General features: G+C 42.2%; 1 protein-coding gene across 1 annotated transcript in view; it reads left to right on the top strand.

Annotated features, from left to right (window-relative positions):
* Nucleotides 1-27037, top strand: part of TNR (tenascin R) — a 161593-nt gene that overhangs the window by 1142 nt on the left and 133414 nt on the right. Inside the window, exons 2-5 of the mRNA XM_006867069.1 lie at nt 2098-2574; nt 9357-9620; nt 13031-13146; nt 16810-16960. Of these exons, the coding sequence (XP_006867131.1) occupies nt 2098-2574; nt 9357-9620; nt 13031-13146; nt 16810-16960 (1008 nt within the window). The remainder of the gene's footprint in view (nt 1-2097; nt 2575-9356; nt 9621-13030; nt 13147-16809; nt 16961-27037) is intronic.

The following is a 27037-nucleotide window of genomic DNA, read 5'->3' as shown; positions in this document are numbered from 1 at the left end:
TACACACATCATACCTGTACATACATGCATACACAGAGAACTTACCCAACACCTGCCCTCCAAACACCTGAATGTTCAAGGGATTTTCCTCTAGCCTCACCTGCCCCTTTACTAGTAACACTTATAAATTATTGTCTTTATCTTTCTGGTATAAGTGATTACATCTTCAGAGCCAGACCTTCTGAGTTCAAATCCTGACTCTATTACTCACTAACTCTTTTGCCTAAACAGGCTACCTTCCTTTCCTTGTACGCAAAATGGTGATAGAATTGAACAGTTATTCAATATAAAGCATCTAGTCTAGTTAGCACCATAAAATGAGAGCAGTAGCTATGATCTGTTGACTCACCAATAGCAGGAAACGAGTCTCTTTCCTTTTGTGCCCTCAGCTTTCCTCACCAAAAAAGACACATTAGACCCATTCAATTACAGTCTTCAATGAGAAAAAAAATTATTCTTACCAGTATGGGTTCAGGCATTTAATCCTATAAGGGTCCAATAACTCAAGGCTTGCATAGAATGCATGTTGGGGATGTCAAAGATGGAATTTTAACGAACTTGGGTGACCTGCATGTCCAGAGAGATGTCAGACACATTCATTCTAAGATGCCCAAGGCTATGGGCAGTCTTTGAATACTGAAATAATTCAAATATTACAGAAATAATTCTCACTTTCCTCTTTGCCCTATAAGAAAAGCCATACATAAACAATCTGAAGAATGGAGGATAGAGTCCTGTTGTTCTGTCTCCTATTCTCCAGAGAGCAAGTCATAGGTTGCTATGGATGAGGTCCCTTTGCTATTTATGAAGTCAGATGACTTCTATAAATGGGCTTTTGACCAGCCTCCCTTCAGGCTTCCTGGCATACATGGCAAAAATCTACAGAGAAGAGCTATGTTAAGAGATGCCAGTGTGGTATCATTTCAGACCTTGGGAGGCTGTGTGAAGCGACAGAATTAAACAAGGATATAACTCACTTGACTTCATATCTCAAAGCCAAGTGCAGAGAAGGATGCTGAGCAGGTACTCGATTTGTGTTTGTTTAATAACTTAGTTTAAATCATGCTAAACAGAGAAATTAGCCACTATAGTTATACTGTGGTGAGGGCTAGGACAGAGAAATGTACAGAATTCTCGAAGGATCCCGTCCATCAGTAACTAACTGAATGTGAGGTTCCCAGAAGCCTTTGAAGCGACCCTGGTGCTGAGCTTTGATGAATGAGTAGAGTTAGTTAGGTGGCAGGCAGGAGAGAAGGTGGGGTAAGTCTGTACTACTGAACCTCCTTCTGGGGAGCTCACTCTGTCAGTGATCATCTTTGCCACAGGACTGTGCTCAGGCTACTAGAACCCTCTTTCCCTGTCCAGAGAGAGAAGGGAAGGACGTGGGAATTTACATTCACCCACAGATGGACCTTAATCCATGAGGAGGTGTGACCTGCACTATCTCCAGAGCCCCTTGCAAGACTGAACCCAAGTTACCCTGCGCAGCACTTTCCCTAATAATGTGTTTGGATTTGGTCCCCTTCCCTTCTCAATCTTTTCCACTTCTCTCCCTACAAGTTTTCTCCCATATCCTCAGTCCAACCCCACCACTACCTGGGAATGCTTTCCAATAAGTCACTTTCATACAAATCCTCATCTAACATCTACTTTTAGAAAACTCAATCTAAGACAGTTTGAAGATGAACTCTCAGGCTAGGTCTCATTCATCTTGCCTCAGTACTGTTCTAGACACCCCAAACCAAACCAAACCCACAGCCATTGAGTCGATTCTGACTTAGGGTTACCCTGTACAGGGATTCTGAGACTGTAACTCTTTACAGGAGCAGACAGCTTCATCTTTCTCCCTCAGAGTGGCTGGTGGGTTCCAACTGCCAGCCTTGAAGCTAGTAGCCCAATGTCTAACCCACAGTACCACTGCACAGACAGCCCATAATAGGTGGAAATACGTAATAAATTGAACACATACCAAACTGAATTGTCAGGAAAACAAAGCTGATGAGAGTGGTGAGGAGAGGTCTCTGCCCATCCCTCCTCATGCTCCATTGCATAGGAGCTGCCCCAGCTTCCCTTTGACCTTCTCCTTGACCGTTCCAGGACAAGTGGACTATATCCCTCACTGCAGTGGTCATGGGAACTTTAGCCTCGAGTCCTGTGGCTGCATCTGCAACGAAGGCTGGTTTGGCAAGAACTGCTCAGAGCCCTACTGCCCCCTGGGCTGCTCCAGCCGGGGCATGTGTGTGGACGGCCAATGCATCTGTGACAGTGAATACAGCGGGGATGACTGCTCTGAGCTCCGCTGCCCCACGGACTGCAGCTCCCGGGGGCTCTGTGTGGATGGGGAGTGTATCTGTGAAGAGGCCTACACAGGCGAGGACTGCAGCGAGCTGAGATGCCCTGGGGACTGCTCAGGGATGGGGAAATGTGTCAACGGTACCTGCTTATGCCAGGAGGGCTACGTTGGTGAGGACTGCGGCCAGAGGCGGTGTCTGAATGCCTGCAGTGGGCGAGGACACTGTCAGGAGGGGCTCTGCTTCTGTGAAGAGGGCTACCAAGGCCCTGACTGCTCTGCAGGTAGGAAGGGGAACTCTTCTGGGTGTCTAGCAAGGGAGGCCCAGCAAGCCAACAGAAGGTGGGAAGAGAGGTGGCAGGGAAGGTCAGTTTTAAGGAAAAAGAGTTTCCAATTGGGTTGTCCTCCTTTGCTTTCCAAGAGAGACATTTTCATGAACCAATCACTATATCAGCAGGGCAAACTAAAGGGAGAGGGAGGGAAAGAACAGGAATCAGAAAGTTTAGTTCAGGAAAGACAAGAATGAAAACAAAGGTAATACTGATGATAACCTTCTACTGGACTCAGGTGTGGAGAAGGGTGGAGAGTCAGGCCATAAGATCACCTTATGCAAGGTCTTTCTCTAACTCAGAACGATGTTGAGAGCTCCACCTGCCCAAATCATGCCCCTCATCTATCACCATGTTCATTTTGCAGTGCCATGGTGTGAGCTGGTAGATAACCTGTGATGTACTCTGGTGCTCTTGGTTGAAGCTTACAGATTGCAAGATGGTATTAATTCATGAAATCATCTAATGTGTCCATATGGAGAAGAGCATTTGTATGCAAGGAATTCAATATAAATAGGAATCAAGTATTAAAAGCATCAAGAACAAATTACATTCTAACACTTAGAACCGAATATTAAAAGGGCATGAGTCACTTTGTTCCAGATGATTATACAGCACATTGGAGCCAACCCCATAGATAGTCTACACCATGGCAAACTGATAGATAACTAATGTTCTTAAATGAATACCCAAATCCAAGTCCAGAAAAATGTCAATAAATCACTGGTGGGTTTATTCCCTTAAGAATCATACTATTTTCATCATTTCATTATCACTCATCCTCTTCTGACTAAGCCAGTGACAATTGTTGATACATCTGTTATGTTTTTAGCAAACAATGTAAGCAATTAATCCTTTCCATTTAGGCTTCAATCTGTAGCAATAGACTGAGAATACCCATTATGAAGATTTAAAAATTTTAAGTGAAAACAAGCAAAATTATGGATAGACCTTCTAGGTGATGGATTCTAGGAATTTTCTTATTAGCTTCCTGACATAAATTGAGGAGAGAATTCCTGGGAAGCCAGCTTCATCAGCCTTTTGTTCTTCAGCATCATCAATAGTTTCTACTTAGATGTCAGATTACAAAAGGGTAAGATTCCTGCATATGTGGCTTCAATTTAAATTCTGCCCAAAGATCAATAGCAACAACGAATAGAATTAACCACAGTAATGCATTGCTCAGGGGAAAAACAGTATGTTCCTTAAGGGCATTTGGTTTTTTACCACATTCAATAATTCACTTAACCTCCCAGTTTTGATCTTGGAATTGAAGTATCTTTTTAAAGATATAAATAGCCATCATAACCACTGTTCCAAAGGGAAGTTTAAACAGTTGTTAAGCCCCATTGTTTCTGAATCCAAACTCAGTAGGCAGTTGCTGGAGAAGCAAGGCTGAAGAGTGCTTGCAATTCCCACCCAGATGATGAGCTAGTCCAGAGACACTCACTCCATGAGGCCTTGTCTGGAGGATGCTAGAGATCTGTTTGGACCATGTCTGTACTATGGGTATTCTATAGTACACATGGAAGTCCTAGTGGCACAGTGGACAGTGAAAGGTCAGCAGTTCAAAGTCACCTGTGACTCTGTGGGAGAAATTTCAGGCTGTTTGTTCTCCTAAAGATTTACAGCCTCAGAAACCCTAGTACACAGCTCTACTGTGTCCCATAGGGTCAGTATGAGTTGGAATCAACCCAGTGGTGATGAGCATGTACACATGCTTCTTAATAAAGCTGTTCATTGTTGGACTTTATTAAGACATACTTGTTAGGCATAACTGTCTTGTTTTGACTCCGTTTTCTACAGAGGTGGACCCATTTGCAAAGAGAATCTTGATCTGGTCTAGAGTCCAAATGGAATTAGAGAGAAATTCTCATGGTCATCTCAGGGATGGTCAGGAATTGCTAATGTAACTACAACTGGGTCAAGTCCAAACCAGCAGCACACATGTTTTCTCCAAAATGATACTTCTGTGGTGTTTGAGAAAGACTTCTGTAGGCCTAGCTAAATTACTCTACAGGCTCCCAAAGTGTGTGAAGGACAGTTGCATAATCTCCATCTGTTTCTATAGCAACCCTGGAACCACCATTCTTTGCAGTAGGGGCTACTCTTAATGCCTGGCTTTTAAACCAAGTGCCACAGGTCTGTACCAGAGAAGTGTCTAAGCCATTATCTAAAGTGCTACTTTGCTTGCTCTTTGTGAACAGGCAGTAGGAGATGGAGCTATTTGTCCACTGTTTGACATTTCTGGCCAGGTGTACACACTAGAGCATTACTGCTCCCCTTGCCTAAATGAGTGAGAAGAGGAGAGAGACGGGAATGGAAAAGTGAAAACACAGGGAGCCACAAAATATACTTCCTCACTGGTCATTCTTTTCTGTTTGGCAAGGGTTTGGGAAATAGCTACCCACTGTGTGGATTTCATTTTGAGGCCCCATAGGCCTCTAGAGCTTGAATGCAATTTAATAGTGTCAGCAAGTCTACACTATTTGATTCCTAGCCTTGATCTTTGTTTATCCTGAATCATGGGACATAATGTTAACCATTCTGTTCTCTGTTCTCTGGCCATGTAAATATAATAGAACAAAAAGAGCATGCATATGAGCACTTAAAACAGGTCTTAGAAATAAGCTACTCCAGTCTTCTCATTTTGCAAATTAAAAAACATCAGCCCAATGAAACAGAGATTTTTCCCAGAGCCAGACAGCTAATTAATGGTAGAGAAACAATGAGAATTCTGGTCTTCTACCCGCTTCCAGCACATTTTAATCCTCTCTGGGATACTAAGTAAATGAGAATTGAAAAATAAAAATGTTAAAGCTACACAAAGTTAAAAAACAACAACACAAAAACAGAACACCAGTCTTTTGATATGAAAGTTGAACCCTGTCGAATGATAAAAAATTAAGTGTTAGAGATGGAATAGAGAAGCCCATTGAACCATCTGTCCGTAACCTCCCTTACTGAAGGTGGTTAGTGTAGGACCTGGCCAGTGAGTTGGCCAAGACTCCCAGTGAGTCAGCAGGATAAAAGAACCATGGAGCAGGGCCTTGGAACAGTCCAGAAAGCTGTTCCCTGGACTTCAGTCAGACCTGCAGAGATTCATCACTGTCAATCTGTTATTTTGCCAGGACGACAGCCAACCCACCCTTTGGCACCTGAAATCACTTGTTCTTTGGAGCATACCACATCATAGAACTAATTTCATCACACCAGGGCAAAATCTGCATGATACCTAAACAGCCAACAATGCAGCATCTATGCAGATAAGCAAATCCAATTCCTCAAGCCATAATTCACTTAAAAAAAAAAAAAAAAAAAAAAAAAAACTAGTCTGCTCTTCCCCAATATTCAAAATTGGAACTCCAAAGAAAGTAAGAGTAAGAATACCTTTGCACCCACCATAAATTATTTGAATCACAGCATAAGGCTCTTTCAACATTTGATTTGTAGTTCCATAGTATTTCGTCCTATAAGGATGACTGTCACTCACTCAATGTATGTTATTGCTAGCTGCTGTTGAGTTGGGCCCCAACTCATGGTGACCTCATGTACAACAGAATGAAAGTGAGAATTTCAACCTCTTGTGTTCCTGCCTCCAATGTTCACGCTATTAATAAATGATAGGACAAGTAGTGATGGTCAACTCTATCAAGACATGGTTCATAAGAGCACTTCCACCATTAATGACACCAGTTGCTGCTTTCTTAGAAGCAAAGACAATTGCCTTGATTAAAAAAAAAAAAATTTTCAGAACCTCTTTTACTTCAGAATCCCAGAATGCTCTGTTCAGATCACTTTTCACTAATGATATTAACTTAATTTTCTGAAAGAAAGAACCCAAAAGGCATACACTGAGTTGCTCCACATGTCCCAAGAGTTGTTGGGTGACTTGAAATTTGTAATGGACATTATTACTGTCACTATAACAATAGAAGTCCTGCACAGGAAACTTGTCAGTGTGCTTCTTTATTCACAATAGGTAGGCACTAGCAAATCATTTTTTAAGTGGTTTCTTTTCTCTAGGAAAATCACCAGTCTGAAGATCACATTCTATAAGATGATCTGGATTATTCCATAATGTCATTTAGTTTGGGGGCTGTTCATAAATTAAATTAAACATCTGGTATAATCTGTAGCCTGCTCCACAAACTTTAAGAGAAAGTACATTAACCTAGATGATCTGAGTTTGATAGCCAGTTCTGTTATGACCCAACTCCCTGACTTTTGGCAAGTCCCTTTATCTGGGACTCAGTTTCCTCATTTGTAAAACTGGAATCATTATAACAACCTTATCTATCTCATGTTGTTGTTGTTAAGCGCTGTCAAGTTGAGTTAATTCTGATTCACAGTGACCCTGTATGGGGTTTCCAAAGCTTTATTTTTGTGGAAGCAGAAAGTCTCATCTTTCTCCCGTGGAGCAACTGGTGAGCTTGAACTGCTAAACTTGTGATATGCATCCCAGCGCTTATCCTACAGAGTCACCATACTCCCTATTTATCTCATAAGACCACTTAAAATATTTGTTTAACTTCTAGCTAGATGTATGTATGAGCATAGTTTTATAGACTGTGATGTGCTATACAAATGTGAAGTATTATTGTGTACTGGCTAAATAGTTAATCTGCCTACAGTCACTCCCTAACTTCTGTGCTTCCTGGCTATATGACTCAGTTTTCTCATTTATAAAATAAGAGGATTAGTAATAACTATCCCATGGTGTTAGTGCAAGGATGAAATGAGATCATCCACATAAGAGTGGTTAACATTGTGCCTGGCATATAACAAATGTTTAATATTATTATGTAACTACCAGCAGGCTCTATGTATGTATATACGACCTCTTCTTCCTTTGGTCAAGGACAAGCTTGCCCAAAGGTTCTCAGCACAATTCTTAGCTTTCATAATAAGATAACTGTAAATGATTCAAACTTATAAAATTTAAAAGTAAATATAAATTAAAAAGTATATTTTATATACTTTTTTAGGTTTGTACATTTTACAAAGTAAATTTTCTATGTTTTGTGTCAATCAGCACTTGCCATCTTTAATCAGAAGAAACTCTGCTTCCTAAACTGTGACATACAATGAATAGTTTGGGATGAAAGCATCCAGAAAAAAAAAAAAAAAAAAAATTCTAGCACATTACTATATGTTACTTTCCATTCCTGATTCCATTCTGGGATTAGTTGAAGGGAACCTCCATTTCTGCCTTTGCTGAAGATTTGAGCGTGCACAGTGGCAGTAGACATTTTCTGCTCATATGGTTCCATGAAAACCACCTGGCCCACGAAATCCTACTCACTGTAATGGTAAAAGAGTGAGGTTGCCCAGAAAAGAAACCAATGACAATTTTTAATTTAATCAAAGTCTCCACTCCATATAAATTTATAAGCTAATTATGACCATTCAACTATTGACCTAATCTTTGATAGTTAATATTTAATCTGTGGGTAGGTCCAATTATAGGCATACTTGGATTTAGCCTCCTACTTGGCTTTGCAGGTTCAATTATTTAAGGCCTACACTACTGGTAGAAGGTAAGAGTTAAAGTAAAAGATTATTTCAATCTTATAATCTTTGGAAATTCGTTTAGCAAGATTAGAGAAGTAGGACAGGAGAAAAAAGCAAAATCCTCAAGAATTTTTCTTTTGCATCACCCCCAAGATCAAGGATGATAAAAATGAATTGAACAACAAGCTACATTTCTTTTGAAATCTAAACAGTCTCCTTTTAACATGAAAAATGCAACCATAGGAGACTACTGAATGTCTTTGCCAAGCCACGGTATCCAGAATTTACTGTTTTGGCTTCTTATATTTTACAAAATAACTAAACAACCACAACAAAAAAATGAAATCCACTGTTGTTGAGTCAGTTCTGACTCATGGTGACCATACAGGACACAGTAGACCATCCCCATAGGATTTCCAAGTCTGTAAATCTTTCCAGAAGCAGACTGCCACATCTTTCCTCTACAGAGTATCTGATGGGTTCAAACGTCAATGTGGGTTAGCAGCCAAGCACTTAAATCATGTGCCACCAGGGCTCCAACAAGATAACTAAGAATGATCCTTATTTCCACTTGCCAAATCAGAGATTGGCTTCCACAGTATTCTGGTGACGATAATATATTAATCTACCAAAAATTATGGCCTATTAAATACAAACAACTGGTTTATGAAGGGTAGAAATTAAAAGTTCTGATTTGTAGTATTTGCCAAAATGGACTGTGTAAATACTTCATGACCAATTTCATACTACCAACATGACATCATTAACAATGGAGCTGGGGAGAGATGTAGAGGAACACACGATTGTAGATTAATCCATGTGGTGAAGGTACAGGACAAGCAAATTACCTTCACTACAAAGTAAAATGTAGTGAAATAATTTGGAAGTGATGGGTTCTGAATATTTATTACCTTTATTTCAAGTATTTTGATTAATTATAAGTTTATAGGATTTAATCTTTAATAATGGCAGTTTCAAACAGCCATCTTGCAAAAGCCCTGAAAGTTTAACATTCATGAGGCCATAGGGACTGGCTCCAGCACATCAGTAACTTATGGTCCCATGGAGATAAAGGGAAGACAAGAACCTGCCTGCAAAGCTACAATGCCCAGCAGAAACATCCAAGCAGGGCATGTGAGAAGAGATGTGCAGAAGCAAAGTTGAGTCCAGGATGAGAAGGCAATCCTCTGAGCTCATGCTGTCTGTGTATTGCCTCCTGGTAGTTGCCCCTCCAGAGGACTTGCGAGTGGCTGGTATCAGCGACAGGTCCATTGAGCTGGAATGGGACGGGCCGATGGCAGTGACGGAATATGTGATCTCTTACCAGCCGATGACCCAGGGGGGCCTCCAGCTCCAGCAGCGGGTGCCTGGAGATTGGAGTGGTGTCACCATCACGGAGCTGGAGCCAGGTCTCACCTACAACATCAGCGTCTACACTGTCATTAGCAACATCCTCAGCCTTCCCATCACTGCCAAGGTGGCCACCCGTACGTACCATTTCCCCTCCTGCTTCATTTGTCTTTTCCCTACATGAGCTCATGGGCATTCATGATAGTAGTGTCTTTTCTTAATGCTTCAGGGTGCCTGCAGTAGCACCACTTTTGAGAGGAGGGGCTTCAAATCAGGCCCACTTTGGAAAGGGAGCATCATGGAAAAAGCACTTCTGATTAAAAGAGTTTCCAAATTCAAGCAACTCCCATCCATTATCAAGCCAAAAGGACAGAAAGTGCTTTGATTATTGAGTACTGACCTGTTATCAGCTAGACTGATTAGAAATCAAGTGAAGTATGATACTTAGCTGGAAGTTCTAGTTAGTTAAGGATTCAAAACCAGGAAATTTGAAACAAGACATATAATTAGCAAGTACTAAACGGTGGACTCCTGGTGTGGTGCTGTAGGATAAGTACTGGACTGTGAACCACAAGGTGGTTCTTGGAAACCCTGTATAGGATCGTATGAGTCGGAATCGACTCTGGCACTTAACAACAAAGAATGGCATGTTGCAAACTGTAAGAATATAGCAGAGTTGGGAGTCCTGGAGTGGTGCTGTAGGAAAGCACTAGACTACTAACTGTAAGGGTGACAGTTCAAACCCATCAGCTGTTCCTCAGAAACTGTATACAAGGTCACTGTGAGTTGGAACCAACTCAACAGCATTTAACAACAATAACATAGCAGAGTTGGGAGGGAGGAAAATCTTATTTAAAAGCTATAAACAACAACATCCACTTCTCCTCAAAGAGCAGAAGCATAATTTCTTTGTGATCTTTTGTTGAGCAAAATATCTTGGCAGGCCATATATTTTTTTAAATAATGTATCTTAATTTTATGTTTATTGTTGTTGTTTAGATGGCAGTCCTTTTAGCTATGAAAGTTGAGGCTTCAGAGTATAGCTTAGAACGATAAAATGGGAAAAAGAGAAATAGGAAGAGCGAGACAGAAAACAGGCTAAATTCGTCTTAAAAAGATGAAGAGTTTTTCTTTTCTTTTAACAGGTAACAAAGATCCTATAATTGTGCATTTATATTTTGTAGGTTTATTCAAGCTAGAAAAATATGAAAAGTTTTGTACTAAGGATTAATACCAACTCCATCTAAGAATGGAATAAGAAAGAGATGTTGTTGCTGTTGTTATGTGTTGTGGAGTCAGTTGCGACTCATAGTGACCCTGAATAGGGTTTCCGAGGCTGTAAATTGTTATAGGAGCAGAAAGCCTCATCTTTATCCAGCAGAACAGCTGGTACTTTTGAACTGCTGACTGTAAGATTAGCAGCCCAATTCATAACCACTACACTACCAGAGCTCCTTAAGAAAGAGATTTGTTGTTGTTGTTAAGTGCCATCGAGTCGGTTCCAACCCATAGCGACCCTGTACAGGGTTTCCGAGGGTGTAAATCTTTACGGGAGTAGAAAGCCTCATCTTTCTCCCGCGGAGTGGCTGGTAGTTTCGAACCGCTGACCTTAAGGTTCACAGCCTGATTCATAACCACTACGCTACCAGAACTCCTTAAGAAAGAGATAGGAGAGCACTATTTTCATTTCTCTATACAGCTCTGAGTTCTTCAATTGTTGCAATGAGCCTGTATTACTTTGACATTTCAAACACCATAAGGAAGCTCTGCAAAAAAAACTTACGCCACAGAAATGTCCAGTGGTGATGAAACCACTTTACAACCCCATCGCCCCAAACTTACCGCAGTATCTGTCATGCACCCAAATCTCTGTGTGCCTTATATGGAAAGAAAGCTAAAGGGAAAGGAATTGGGAAGAGAGAAGAGAGCTTCCAGATGAGGTGAGCTATGAGTGACACAGAATTAGGTGCATCAGAAAACCAATCAATATAAGAGGTAACCACGGGAACAAAATGCTCCCAGATCAGTAAATGGGAATGTAGGATCAAGAAGTTGAGCCCATTTTGCATAAATCTCAAATGGAAAGCTGATTGGATTACAAATGCTATGAGAGTTCAGAGAAGTTGGCATAGGCAGGTTGGACCATTGAAGGCTTCATGGAGACCCAAGAACTTAACTAGGGATGACAAAAATTGAGCTATATTATCTGTTTCTGTTTGAACTGATTTTTTAAAAATTAATTCCTCTGGTGCCTGAAAGCTAGTTTTGAGTGGCTTCTAGGATTGTATAGAGGCAGGTCACCATCTGCTGCTTTTTCTACCTTGTTCTAGGTGAGTCACTACCTCAGGTGTCTGACTCAACTCCCAGCATCTCTCTCTGATCCACATAAGAAGGCAGTGATGAAGTTTCCCTCTCCTGTAGCTTTTATTATGCCAATTCAGGGCATCCCCTCAGGCAAGCTCCCAAGTGATACCAACAAAATCGTGTAAACTCATCTGGTATGCCTTCAAGTGTGTTGAAAATCAGTCCCACCTTTCAACCAAAGGTTTCAGGAAGCTTCCAAACAAGAGGAATGAGAATCTGTTCAGTTTCTAATGGGAATATGCCATGAGAGGCCAAGCTAAAATGGGAACAGGCTCCCTGAGGAACTGAGAAAAGCCATGCTATCCTGTCTCAGGGCTGGTATTTGGGACTCCATTAGGACAAACATACCTCCACCTCACTAAACTTGTGCATGTGTATGTGTTTGTGTATGTGTGGTTGGGGTTGGGGTGGCTAGGAGCATATTAGGAAGGAGGTTAACAGAGCAGAAGGAAAAGTAAGAAAAATGAGACAAAGGCAAGTGAGGGAGAGAAGAAAGAAATGATGAATGAGAGTGGAGAGGAACAACTGGAGAAATAAAAAAAGAAAGTGAAGTGAAAGTAAACACCCAAGCATCTGCTATTGTCCTCTATGTGTGCCTTTACTTTACTTGTGTACAGGAAATGAAAAATCCAGATCATCCTAAGCTTAATTTTACCAAATGAAACAAAATACTCTTAATGCACATCAGATATTCTAGAAAAGACTTCTAGTCTTAATTCTGAAAATGGCTTGCTCCACACCTTTAGACAACCCATGTGCCCTCTTTTCCTGTGAGTGGAATGGGAGCACTAATATTTGACATAATCTTGCCTCTTACTAAACGTCTTAAAATAGCGTTCAAGTTTCCTGAAGGAAAGTATTAAATACCAACATTTACCATATCAGTAATAGTAGTACTTTTTTATGTAATGCTAACCCTATGTAATAGAAAGTCTTAAAAATTCATTAGATTGTGTTTGTTAAATTTGCTCATTTGTTCCACCAATACTGAGCACCAGCACCACAATGAAGTGGGCAATCCTTCACTGGACTCACTGTATTTGAAACAAGATTGGGGTTGCCTACCACCTGGCCCCTCAGCCATGGTATGGAGGGAGTTCATCAAGACAAGGTACCAGGTGATGCTGCTCTTTGTCCTGTCAGAGACAGTCATGACATTGTCACCCACATTACTGTATTCCAGATCTTTCCAGGCCTCAAGGGCTACAATTCAAGAGGATCACAGAAACCACCGTGGAGGTGCAGTGGGAGCCCTTCTCATTCTCCTTTGATGGGTGGGAGATCAGCTTCATTCCAAAGGTAACACCCACCATTTTTCCAGTCTGCTAAATGGCATTCTTGGAGTATTCGTATACTCAACTTAGAATTAAAAGCAGCAAGGAAGTCGCTATCGAATGGTTCCTTTTATTCTGCTAAGGAAGGAGCCCTGGTGGTGCAACAGTTAAGTGGTTGGCTGCTAACTGATAGATTGGAGGTTCAAACTCACCCAGTGGCTCGACTGATTTAAGATCAAGTGAATGCCCATAAAAATGAAAGCGTAGAAGACACTATGGGAGCAGTTGTATACTGTTACATAGGGTTACTGGAAATGGAATATCCACTTGATCGTTGTTCTTGTTGTTATGTGCCATGGAGTCGGTTCTGACTCATAGCGACCCTGTACAGAATTTCCGAGGCTGTAAATCTTTACAGGAGCAGAAAGCCTCATCTTTCTCCCACGGAACAGCTGATAGTTTCAAACTGCTGACCTTGCAGTTCGCAGTCCAATTTGTAACCACTACGCTACCAAAGCTCCCTTCCACTTGATGGTACCCAACAACAATTCCATGAAGGATGAAAAACGGCCTTTCAGGTTGCCTGAACTATGGAGCATTTCTTTTACAAAGATGTGGTAATGACTGACTAACAATTCATTGTTGTTGTTAGGTGCCATCGAGTCAGTACTGACTCATAGTGACCCTATGCACAGCTGAACGAAACACTGCCCGATCCTGGGCCAACCTCACTACTGTTGCCACACTTGAGTCCATCGATGCTGCCACTTGGCCAATCCATCTTGTTGGGGGTCTTCCTCTTTTTCTCTGACCCTTCACAACTGACTGGTCCCTCCTGACAATATGTCCAAAGTATAAGAGACGAAGTTTGGCCATCTTGGCCTCCAAGGAGCACTCTGGCTGCACTTCTTCCAAAACAGATCTATTGGCTCTTTTGGCAGCTCATGACACTTTCAATATTCCCTTCCAACACCATAACTCAAATGCATCAATTCTTCTAAAGTCTTCCTTTTTCACTGTCCAGCGTTTGCATGCATATGAGGTTATTGAAAATTCCATGGTTTGGGTCAGGCGCACCTTAGTCCTCAAGCTGACATCTTTGCTCTTCAACACTTAAAAAAGGTCTTGTGCAGCAGATTTGCCTAATGCAATACCTCATTTGATTTCTTGACTGCTGCTTCCATGAGTGTTGATAGTTGATTCAAGAAAAATGAAGTCCTTGACAACTTTAATCTTTTCTCCATTGATAAGAATGTTGTTTATTGGCCCAGTGGTGAGGATTTTTGTTTTCCTGGCTCCCAAACCTAGCACCCTGGTCAGGAGGAGTTAGGAAACAGCTGCTACCTCCAGCTCTCTGCTCAGGATTTAGTTAGCTGTGATTTTAGCCTGACTCTCAAAAAGCTGGTGCATATCTTTAGGTATGAAAAAAGCAAAGCCAAATTAGTCACATAGCCACAGCTTCATTCTGTTATAAGCAGTTGCCCCAAAAGTCAGCTTGCATAGCTTCAACCTCTAAAGGTTTGATATATAACACAAAGCACTTTGGCATCTCTGAATTTTTTCCTAATGAATTCATAACCTATTAGTTGAGCAAAATTCTCTATAAACAAATTAAATTGCTAGTCTGAGTTCAAAAGTATCCTATTATTTTCTTTTATGAATCCTAAAACTAACATTTCTAAGTTACCAAAGATGCCTGCCTAGTTCTAATTTGTTGACTTTACCCCTGTCCTCCCTAATGACACCATTCATGAGTGTCATACTTTTTGCCTCTGTCTTCATCCTTCAATATTAAAAAGCCTTCTTCTTTCTTTTTTTCAGACATACATCATTTTTAATGACAGATGACATATTTTTGACTAACAGGACTGTGATTTCATCATTCTTTTACTTTAGCATTCTTAGAGTCATAGACTGTTGGAGATACCAAAGACCTTCAGGCTCAGTGTACAAACTCTTATTCCATGTCTCATTTTTGTTTAGTTTCTAGAGGACTTCGGTCACACAGCTTAAGGTGACTCAATTTGCAAACTCTGTCTGCAAAACTGCCCATGCTCTTACATATGTGTACCGATGTCATAACAAGCTAAATATATGAAGATAGGCACTCTATGAAAACATTATATAACATGCCTTCTTATTGTTAATTGCTGTCTAGTTAGTTCTGCCTCATGGAGACTCCATGTGTACAGACTAGAACTGTTCCATAGGATTTTCAAACCTGTGACCTTTTGGTCAACTAGACAGCAACTAAAAACAATAAGGCAGGTTATAAAATGTTTGTATAAACAGTCACCTGGCATATCTTCTAATGAACCTCTGGATGGGCTTAAACTGCCAACCGTTTGGGTCATAGTTGAGCACTTGCCCATTTGTACCACTCAGTGTCTCTCATACTTATCTTAATTGAAATGCCTGAAAAAGCATGACAAGCAACTGGGTTAATATCAGGGCAGAATCATGTCGCTGCTATGCAGGCAGAAAAAAAAAAAAAAGAAAAAAAGATGCAAGAATAGCCTGTTTTACATCCAAAATGTAAAACTGTATAACAGATGGGATGACCAAGCAGACAAAGGTTAATTACATGGCCACACGGAGTTGCAGATCTTTTCTGTAGGTTGAGTCCACTGGGAAACATCTATCAGACTGATTTATAAGAATATGACTATAAATTACATACAGGGTACTCTGGATGACATGAACAGAGACCAGAACACAGGAGAGAAGGCAAAAATCCCCTCATGTCTGCTCTATTTCCAGAGACACCCATAGACAATATTAACCTGGACCCAACATCATCAAGACGATCTTTCCAGTTTCTTTTCTATAAGATATTTTCCTTCCTCTATTCTTTATATTAATGAGCTATGGTAGCATAGTGGTTGCAAGTCAGGCTGCTAACCTCAAGGTCAGCAGTTTGAAAATACCAGCTGTTCTGTGGAAGGAAGATGAGGCTTTCTGCTCCCGCAAAAATTTACAGCCTCGGAAACCCTATGCAGAATCACTATAAATCAGAACTGACTCCGTGGCACATAACTACCACCACCACCATCCTTTATATTATTTTCTATTCCCTGCTTCCTCCTTCTTTACTTTGTACTTCATGTGTCACTAAGCCCTAACATTTCTGGTTAAGAAGAAACAAAATTTGACAAGTTAAGACTAGGAGAAACTCCAGATTTAGCAAAATAACAGATCCAGCTGAGAATGCTTTAGTTTAAAATATGTTGCATGTGTATATAAAAATGTTTACACACATACATGCACAATTCTACTCTTCTAAATAGCCAGGGACATACTCATCAAGATATATGCCAAAAAAAAAAAAATCTGATGGATGTTAACCATAACCATCAAACATTTAATCTTTGGCAAAAGCCAATCTACATCACCTCATGACTAATTTTTTACTGGAAAACGATAAACTCAGGGGAGGCCAAAGAAATGTTCTTGAAAATGTATTTTCCATTTGCCAAGTCCTCATAAAGTGGTGGCACTCATACTGCACTTGTTGGGAGCTGTTCCTGGCCCGACACTCAGCTGTCAGGATGGAAGAAACAGACATGCCCCATTTTTAATTCCCAAACCACAATCTGAGTTCCACACCTTCATCTTTCTCTTAAGGAATTTCTCTCCCATTGATTTTCTCTTTTACTTTCTCTGTTTTTCCCTTCCTACCACCCTCCAGAATAATGAAGGAGGGGTAATTGCTCAGCTCCCCAGTGATGTTACGTCTTTCAACCAGACGGGACTGAAGCCTGGGGAGGAATACATTGTCAATGTGGTGGCTCTGAAAGAGCAAGGCCGGAGCCCCCCTACTTCGGCCAGCGTCTCCACTGGTAAGTGTCTCCAGCTCTTCTCCCTGAGGCTGCCCATTAGCTCACTCACAAAACAGAACTGCAGAATCACCCAAGAAGTAAAGAGACAAAAGAGGTACTAAGATTATTTTGGCGCCCTGGTGATGAAGTTACTCTACCAGACGCTTAGCTGAGCATCTTCCCTACTGCTTATCCTTGCAAGCACAGATGTCTGGGAGTGCATTCTGCAGTGTAATTCATCTGATCTTACTCATCAAGAAGCCTCATTTGTCAGTCTCTAGTGTCATGAACTTTGGGACTAGCAAGAATTGACATACTGCTTATCTATTATATTTAGGGTGGTTCAAACTCACCAGCTGCTCCTCAGAAACCCTACACAGAGTCACTATGAATTGGAACTGACTCAACAGCACTTAATAACCTGTGTCATAAGCTTAGAAACTAGCAAGACTTGACTCACTGCTTACTTATGATATTTAGGGAAGCCACCAAAAACATTCCCGAGCTTCAGTGAAGAACAACAATGGGGAACGAAAACACCTCCTTCATTGAGATGATATAACGATACATTTAATTAACACTATATTTGATAAGAGTGAGTGCCTAATCCTTGATAACTGCACTTTTACCCAGAAAGAACAATTAGAAGCAAAAGCAGTGGGAACCAAATTATTTAAAACCAGTAGGTTTGGCTAATGTTCAAGGTGATAACTTAGGTTGATGACAATTTCATCCCCACAGTTCATCTAATTCACAACTGTTATATTTCTAAGTTTGATTCATCAAATGCATAGTATTTTTACCTTATTGTTTCCCTATGTAACAAAGGATATTCACTTTCAATGGAAGAAGTGATCAATTGCAATGTTGTGTGTGCCCCCACCAAGAATTTTTCAAAAGTTCTAAGTGACTTATATGATCATCCTTGGTCACCATGTGCATAGATTGGTGGTTCATACTTTGCCATTTGCATGCAAACTAAACAGTATCAGGTGTTGAGGTTTATACTTAATCTAGAAAGCACTGGTTGAAAACTATTGTGGCATTGGTACAAGTTTTATTAGAGCCCTAGGGGTCATCCAACCAGGGCAGCTCCACTTACATATTTTGGACAGACATTTACAATTTTGTTATTTTATATATATATATATATATATCAAAAAAAGGTTGTATAAGAAAGCCTTGCAGCCTTGAAACCTCAAGTGCTCTGTAGGAATCTTTCCAGATGAAACCAATGGCCTCAGATTTTCCACAGGTTCTGCCCAACATCCAAGGTTATGATTGAACCTGAATAGTTGACATTTAATAATATATAGAAACTCCCTTCTTTTGGTATGTAATGGTTTCTGGGTCTTCAAGTCATTCCTGTGGTTTGATAATAAGAAGTCCCTAGTAGGAGAATGACGAGAAGAAGACAGTTAGAGGGCAGAGGAGAGCATTACAGTTGTCAAAAGTTTTTCTTCCAAAATATTAGGAATTCTTAGAAAAGACAGTCCAACTCTGCTTTAGTCTTATACTTAAACCACATTTTTATAAAATTTTCATTATGTTTTGGTTTTGAAGTTCCTTGAGATTAAAATGTAAATTTCCAGATCTAAAAATTTGTGGTAAGCTTAGGCAGAACTTTTTTCAATTAAGAAAAAAAAAACTTTTCTAGTTAATATTTTGGCCTTGTGTACAGTCATGAAGAAATGGAAAGAAAAACATTTATTCCAGTTTACTTTCTGAGTAGGACTGTGTTTGTTTAAAAATTAGGAAAAAATCAAGTTGATGCCTCCTTGTTTGGAATGCAACATCACTACCAAATGACCAACCAAAGGGCAGAACCCCTGGTGGCTACAGAAAAGAAGGCTGGCTCCCAACCTTGTCTGCTGATTTTAGGAAATGATTGCTTAATTACTTCCTTCTGCTAAGGTTTGACCTACAACAATTCCCACCCCCTGCAAAGCTGAGCCCTCATCAAGCACTCAGACAGGCCATTTTGTAAATGCAAATTACAAGACCTCCTACAGCTAGAGCCCTCCCTCCTACAGAATCACATTAGGATTAGGGTTCTTAGAAGTGAAAAAGACTATTTGGGCATTTTCCTTCCTGTGACAACTTTTTTTTCAAATACTCAAAATTATTTTAAAAACAAAACTGTGAGATGGAATGAGCCGGAACACAAAAGGGAGAGAGGTATTGCCGGGGGAAGGATTTTTATACTGGTCCAAGAGGAGGGAGGGGTTGCGATTAGTGGAGATAGGTGATAGGTTGACTAGGGATGACAAGCCAGTAGGGAGAGAGGGAGTTCCGGCAGGAAAAGAAGTTCCGGTAGGGAGAGCGAAACCCACGGTAAGCAGCCATTTTATTATGCGTGTGGATGAGAGAGTCTATCATTCCAGCCTTTTGTTGTTATGGGTACAGGGGTGGAGGTCATTTCTTCTGGAGCTGCTTCCTACTGGAAGGGGGCGAAGAGGAGGGAACTTTGTATCTGGCTGGCTGTTCCTGTTGCTTGACGGTGGTTGGTATCCAGCCATGAGGAATTCGCTGGCCATGAGGAATTCGCCCACCATCTGGTTTGTGAAGGCCCTCATGCGTTCCTGAAAAAATTTTTGAAGAAAGCGAAACAGGCAGGGGCCAAATAACAGTATCAGGAGGATTATAGTTAATGGCCCTAGGAAGGTGAGAAGCCAAGGCCACCAGGAGGACGTTAGGGTCCAAGCATGGTTTGTTTAACTTGAACTTGTAAAGCAAGGAGGGTGTCTGCTACCCTCTCATGTCCCTGTTCAGGGCCTCTGATAATTTTTTTGTGATAGATGTATGGATGTTCCTAATCAGACGGGGTTAAGATTTGGGCCGCAGGGATTAAATATGTGATGCCACACAGGTGTTGTGCATGTAGGCATTTGAAAATCCTTTCCACATAAGAAAAATATTCCTTTTGGCCCACATGTTGGGTTGCTTAACTTTGTTACGTCAGTGCACCAGGAGTTTGGAAGGGAGAGGGAGGAAAGGTTAGTTGTAGTTATGAATGCAGGTGAGGTTGGTGGAATTACTGAGGCCAATCTCCATGAGTAGAGGTCCTGTGTACTATATGGTGGTTGTGTTAGGATATGATTTAGGGACTGGGTCGGTGGGAATGGCTGAGTACCCTCAGTACCTACAGAGCAAACAAGCCCAGCATGAGGTTTTATTGAATATGGTTTCTATTTCAGTGATTAGCATGTGATGGGGTTGGCAGATGCTGTCAGGATATAACCATGTTCATAACCCTTTATATCCTGGGTCCAGCCATTGTGTGAGGTTCTTTGTGGCTTCTACCCTGATCTTTTTGCCTTGCTGCATCTGCCACCACTCCCACCACTATCTGACATCCCTATTTGGGTTTGATATGTACAGCAGACAGGCTTGTTGCACCACCTTTTGCAAGCTGTGGATTGGGAAGCCTTGCAGTTAGAGAGTTTGGATACTCTGATTCTGCAAAACTGCTTGATGACAGGTGTTTGTCCCAGATAGCAAGCAGAGTTAACAAAGGTCAGGACACTGGAGCAATCCGTGGCTGTATGAGGGGTTGAGCATGTTTTGTCATTTTGGCTAAGGCACTATCTGATCATCAAGGTTAAGTTAAAGAGTACGGGGAGCATACTGGGATGATAAATCCCACTATGAGGAAAAAGAGTAAGGCAAAGATTATTCAAGAATGGCGAGGCCACTCGGGGTAAGACAGAGAAGAGGCCTACTGCAAGGACGATAGTGCCCTGAAGGGGGCGAGAAAGGCCAGGTAGCAAGTTACCTTGGAGGCACGTCTAAGGGAGTATGTGGAGCTAGGGCTAGCCGGCAGAGGAGAAAAGACTGTCAGCAGAGAGATATCATCTGGTGAGAAATCAGAGAGAGAGTGCCCTGGAGAACTAGGTCTTTGATCCAGAATAGGATAGAGTCAGGAGTGTTAGCCTTTGGAAAGAACCACTGGAGGTCCTGGTTCACCTGGTCGAGGAAGCAGGAAAATTGGTTGACTAGGCAGGAGCCATTCATTTATTCCTCTGGGATGAGGGTGGGTTTGAGCTTGGTCAGTCCTGCAAAAGAGGAATTATAGACGGGGATACCTGGTTTAATAACCGATTTGGGAGTGGGTAAAACTGTGTGTACCATTTTTATGCGTGACATGGAACCAGGAAGCTCGGCCAGCTAATTTGGCTGCTGTGGGGGTGATGAGTAAGACCTTGAGGGGTCCTCCCCATTTTGCTTGCAAAGAGCTTGGGTTGAGGGTTTTCTGGTACACTTGGTCACTAGGTTGGACCCGGAAGTGTTGTTGTTCCTTTGGGTGGGGTTTGGGTAGAAATTGGTCTGCGTGGGTTCACAACAAATGATGGACCATACTTAGGATTGGGATATAGTCAGCAAGTGGGGGTGAGGTGGTTGGGAGGTTTCCCAGGAGAAATGGTCTTCCATACATTAGTTCAAATGGGCTTAAGAAGGTGGATTTTCGGGGGGCTGACCTTAGTCTTGCTAGTGCTATGGGAAGTGATTCTGGCCATGGCATGTGTAACTCTAATGAAAGCTTGGTTCATTGTGTTTTTATAAGGCCATTTGCCCTTTCCACCTTGCCTAATGATTGAGGTCTGTATGGAATGTGGAGTTTCCAGGTAATGTTGAGGGCTTGGGCAGTGAGTTGGGTGATATGGGAGATGAAGGCAGGACCATTGACTGACTGTATAGAGTGTGGGAGGCCAAAGTGCAGAATAATTTCAGTTAAGAGAGTGTGTGTAACTGCTGCAGCACCCTCTGAGGTGGTAGGAAAGGGCTTGATCAATCCTGAGAAGGTGTCTACCATGGTTAGGAGGTACTTGTGTTTTTTGTGAGGGGGCATGTGTGTGAAGTCAATTTGCCAGTTTTCTCCTGGTAGAAAGCCACGGGCCTGATGGGTAGGAAATGATTTGGGGTGCAGTGTTCCCTGTGGGGATGTGACTGAGCAAGTGGGGCATGTTTGAGTTATTTGTTGGAGTAGTGAGGGCATTTTGGAGCAGAAAAATTTGGGTTGTAGGAGGCGGAGTAAGGGTTCATGCCCTATGTGAAGGGTATTGTGTATATCCATGAGGATGTGTGTTGCCTGTGACCTGGGGAGAATGTACAGTCCCTTGAGAAGAAGCCAGTCCCAGTGAGTGTGGCTCCCTGTTGAAGCCAATCTTGTGTTTCAAGGGGGTTATAGAGAGTTGTTATAGGGGGAACAGCAAGCATTTGTTTGGGTGGAGGTGGGAGCATGCTCGTTTTGCTTTGTGGGTCGGCCTTATTATTTCCCTGTGAGACGGGGTCATTGGTGAATTGATGACTCCTACATTGTATGACTCCTGCTTGTGTTGGGAGTTTTACTGTTTGAAGTAGTTGTAAGACTAGAGGACCGTTGTTTATAGGGGTGCCTTTTGGGAGGTTGTGTTAAAGGGAAGAGACATGGCTTCAGTTACCCTATCTGAAGATACAATGGCATAGCCGGCTTGGAGGTGGCCTGTAGGTGAGGTGATAGAACTGCCATTGATGAACCATTGGGGCAGCTGGGTGGAGGAGATGTGATGTAGAGGAGGGAGATGATCTAGAGCTTCCGTACATGAGTGAGAGAGATCCCTCCTGGTTATAGGGAAGAGGGAGGCAGGGTTGAGGGGGAGGGGCAAGATTCTAATTTAAAGTTGGGATTTTCAATGAAAATCACATGGAATAATTGAAGGCGTGAAGGGGAGAGGTTTGAGACTGCTTTGTGGGTGAGTAGATGTTGGAGGTGGTGTGGAGACCTAATAGAAGTAGGTCATCCGCATATTGAAGGAGAGTACTAGGTGAGACATTGAGGTTAGAGAGGTCTTTAGCCAGTGCTTGTAATCTGGTGCAGCATATAGCAAGAACAAGCCAGGCATTGAGGTAGGCGTGACAGTTTTAATAGGGTATAATATGAGGGCAGATTTGAACTTGGCTAGAATGTCTCATCCTAGGATTGGTGTAGGGCACTTGGGTAGAACTAGAAGGGCGCGAATGGGGTATCATGAAGTGAGCATGCTAGGGGTTCTGTCAACCCCAAGTATTAATGTAGGGGTAGGGTGTGTCCGCCCTGAGTATTCTGGTAGAGCTGAGTAAGTGGCCCCAGTGTCTAAAAGAAGAGACTGGCTTACCTGGACCATTGCCCTGAGTTCACTGTGAGTTATTTCCGTAGAGGCCGGCGATCCCAGGCATCTTCAATTCTCTGTGGCCAGTCCTAGAAGCTCTGGTAGGGCAAACCTCTTTGCTTGGTGGGACTGGGGAGCTATTGTTCCCTTCCCTCTCTGGATAAAGGAGCAATCAGCCTTACAGTGTCCTTCCTGTTTGCAGGCAGGGCATGGGTCATGGGGAGGATGAGGGTTTGGGCAGTTTTTTGCCCAATGACCCTCTCGGTTACACTTGAAGCAGGGCCCGGGCAGTGCCCCAGAGGGTATTATACCCCTTCTTTGGTCTGGAACCCTGTAGAGCATTGGCTAGTAACAGGTATTTCACCTTGTCTATGTCCGGGGCCTACTGAGAGATGAAATGAGTGTTCATAACTGTTATGCCTATATGTTATGCCACAGGGATGTTGGATCTAGTTTGGTGTATTTTTGTAGGGCCACCGTTAGACGTGATAGAAATTGGGCTGGATTTTTGTCTGAATTTTGGGTGATATTTCTCATCTGTAGTTGACTGCTTTATGAGCAGTTCTCTTTAAGCCTTATGCAAGGCAAAGAATCATATGATCTCTAAGTCCACAGTTGGTGTTGCCTGGTTGATAATCCCAAGAGGGATCATCTTGGGGGAACTGCCTGAGCTCCCACTAGCTTTTCGTTGCTCATAGCATGCACCTCGTCAGAACTGAGAGTGATGTAGAGGTCATGTCAGGTGAGGTAATAGGATTGAGTGAGGTATCTGAATTTCTTTGATGTAGGTGTCTGGATCAGAGGAGAAATTTCCTAGCCTCTTTTTGATTTGTGAGAGGTCAAATAAGGAAAGAGGAACATGGACCCAGACAATGCCCTCTGCCCCAGTTACCTCACGTAATAGCATCAGGGGTGCAGGCAGGGGTGGGTATTGGGATCGATGAGAGTGGTCTCAGGACCAAGTATGTGGTGGAGAGGGAGGGTTCAGCTGAGTAGGTGAGGCTTGACTGCTCAATGATGGTGGAACAGAGCCATGGGGAGAAGGAGAGTGGGAAGAGGAGGTAGGCAGGGCAGAGGAGGAGGAAGGGTTGTATGGAGAGGGGAGTGCAGGATGGACCTGGTCTGATGGGCCAGAAGAGGAAGCGTCTGGGAGGGAGCTTGGGTCTTGGGTGGGGAGTAGTTTCTCATGGGCTAGAAGGATTTGCTAAGGGGAGCAAGTCAGATAGAGAGAAGGATGAGAGCAGAGAGAAAAGGAAGTCTGTACGTAAGAGACCTCAGGCCATTTGCCACCGTGCTGACAGAAGTTATCAAGGTCACGAAGGACGTTGAAATTGAAGGTGCCATTCTCCAGTCATTAGGAACCATTTTCTTGATTACAGAAAAAGAGTAAGCATTATGAGTTAGGGTGAGAATCAGGAAGCCTCTGAGGAGAAGCGCAAAGAGAGGAGCATCCTCGTCTCTCTTGCCAGACCCCTGAGAGAAGAGAAAGGAATTGAGCTGACGGGGCATCCCCCGAGAGCAGCAATCCTGGGCCATGGGCCGAGAAGAGTCCGTCTGGCCTAGCACTAGGACTTAGACTTGACAGCACAGAGGACCCGAGATAGGGAGGCATGCCCAAACACTCACCCTGAGATTGTTGACCAGTGTGTGGCTGTAAAAGTCAGCAATGGCAATGAATGAGGGATCCTGGATGGGTGTTTGGTCGGCAGATTCAGGAGGGACAGCCAGGAAGTGGATCAACCCAAGAGCTGGGGATCATTGTGGTTCCTGGAAAAGTCCCTGCCAGGTTTCGGCACAATAACTGTGAGATGGAATGAGCCAGAACATAAATACCCACGTAAAAGGCTTTATTGGAGGTTGGAAGGAAAGAGAGAGAGGTATTGCCAGGGGAAGGATTTTTATACTGGTTGAAGAGGAGGAAGGGGTTGAGATTAGTGGAGGTAGGTGATAGGTTGACTAGGGATGACGAGCCAGTCGGGAGAGAGGAAGTTCCAGTAGGAAGAGAAGTTCCAGTAGGGAGAGCGAAAGCGTGGCAAGCAGCCATTTTATTATGCATGTGGCTGAGGGATTCTATCAAAAACAGTTTACAAGTTAGAAAGAGACTGGAGGAACCTGACACTATGGCCCTCAACCACCCTTCAGGTTTGGAGAGGAACTCACCGTTTTAGCCCAATTATCCGCCAACCAGTAAATAGGTTTATAGGGGAGACGAGGACAATAGTAAGGTATGCTCACCATGGAATGCTCCAACCTTTAAAATCTAAAGGGCAACATTTTCCTAAGGGAAATGTTATGGGAAATGGGAAGGGGAAGGGGATGAAATGGAAACAGGAACCACATGGAGGAAACAGGATATCTTTTGTTGCATGGAGGGGATTGCAATCATTGAAATGAAACAAAGTGTAGGATTTGTTGAATGTAAAACTGATGAACTTGTCTGTAAACCTTCACTCAATTCACAACAAAAAGTTTTTTAAAAAAGAAGCAGCAGCTCCTACACGTAACAATCGTTCTCCTTTTTCAAGGAATAAGAGTGTCATCTCCTCATTCATTTACTCAACTCTCATGTACTGAGCGAGCACCTACTGTGTGTCAGGCATTGTTTGTGTACAGCAACTAGGAGGCAGTTTTCCCATTTCATGATTCAATTAAACTAAACAACAACAAAAAAAATCCCAGTTATCTAAAATCACCAGTGACTGAAAAGATAATGTGTGGCTGTATTCTGCTCAATCATATTACTTCCCCAAATATAAAAACTTGGACTTTATTTTAGTACCAAAGTGATGTGGGGATTTCCATTTTGGCTAGTGCTAGTCCAAAATTTCTAAGCTAGTTAAGAGAAAATAGGACTAGGGTAGACCCAAAAAGAGGGAGTGACGAAGGAGATACCCAGTTGTGAAGACTGAGAGGCTTAAAGCAGCCTGAGACAGTTCTCAGGGGGACAGCCATTCAGAGACAGAGTAAGAGGTGATCCAGATGGTGCGATGCTTTAAAAAAGAAAATCAAGACTTTTTGGTAACAAAGAAGAGAAACTTACTTAAACTAGCTTAAACAAGTCAACATTTACTGGAAGGACATATAATGCCTCAAGGAACCTTAAGGCCAGGCATGCATCTGAACCTCATGAAAGATCTAAACTAGAAAATGGGAAGTCAGAAATTGAGTTCCCTCTAAATCTTTCTAGAGGCACCACATGGTCACTCATTTCTGCTTCTCTGCGTTTCTGCTCCGTTCTCTCTCCTTTCTTTCTCACTTATTCTCTTCCTCTTCCTTTCTCTCTTTCTCACTCTTCACTCTTCCTCTCCAGATAGACATTCTCTGGTGCTGTATGAATATAGTCTTTAATGGCCACCCCAGCCCTCACTCCACATGGTTCAATACATAACTGGAGACTCTGGAGACCAGATTTCTGAAGAACATTAACAATAATATTAATTAGCTCCAGCCAGAGCTGGAGAAAATATGAGGCCAGGTCCACTCTTACCAATGATGGGTAATTCTTAGTGAAGGGCATATGAACCAAGTAGTCATCCTACAAGGAGCTGAGATCATTTTCTGTTTCCCTCACTAAGACCTTTCTTTTTTCTATTTTCCTTCTACAGTCTTACCCTGCCCCCACACCATCATCCAATGCAATATGAGTAGGACCTTCAGTGAATATTGGAATCATGGATAGCCAGGCCTTATAGGAAATCAGCCAACTTTTCTATGAGATGTCATTCCAATATGGTGTTCCTCTCAGTTGCACAGTGCCACAGATAATGTTATTTACGGATTCATAATTCATACTTTGCCGCTTGGTTTCATAATTCATACTTTGGAGCTTTCAATTTCTCTCCATTGAGAGTAATGTAGGCTATTGGTTTTGTATATATGCTCTTGATTATGTTGAGGAATTTTCCTTCAGTTCCTACTTTGCTGAATGTTTTTATCAGGAATGGATGTTGGATTTTGTCAAATGCCTTTT

Source organism: Chrysochloris asiatica, unplaced genomic scaffold (genome assembly GCF_000296735.1).
Source record: "Chrysochloris asiatica unplaced genomic scaffold, ChrAsi1.0 scaffold00100, whole genome shotgun sequence".
Taxonomy (NCBI): Eukaryota; Metazoa; Chordata; class Mammalia; order Afrosoricida; family Chrysochloridae; genus Chrysochloris; species Chrysochloris asiatica.
The sequence above is the reverse complement of the archived record's forward strand: the minus strand, read 5'-3'. Positions and strand labels throughout refer to the sequence as shown.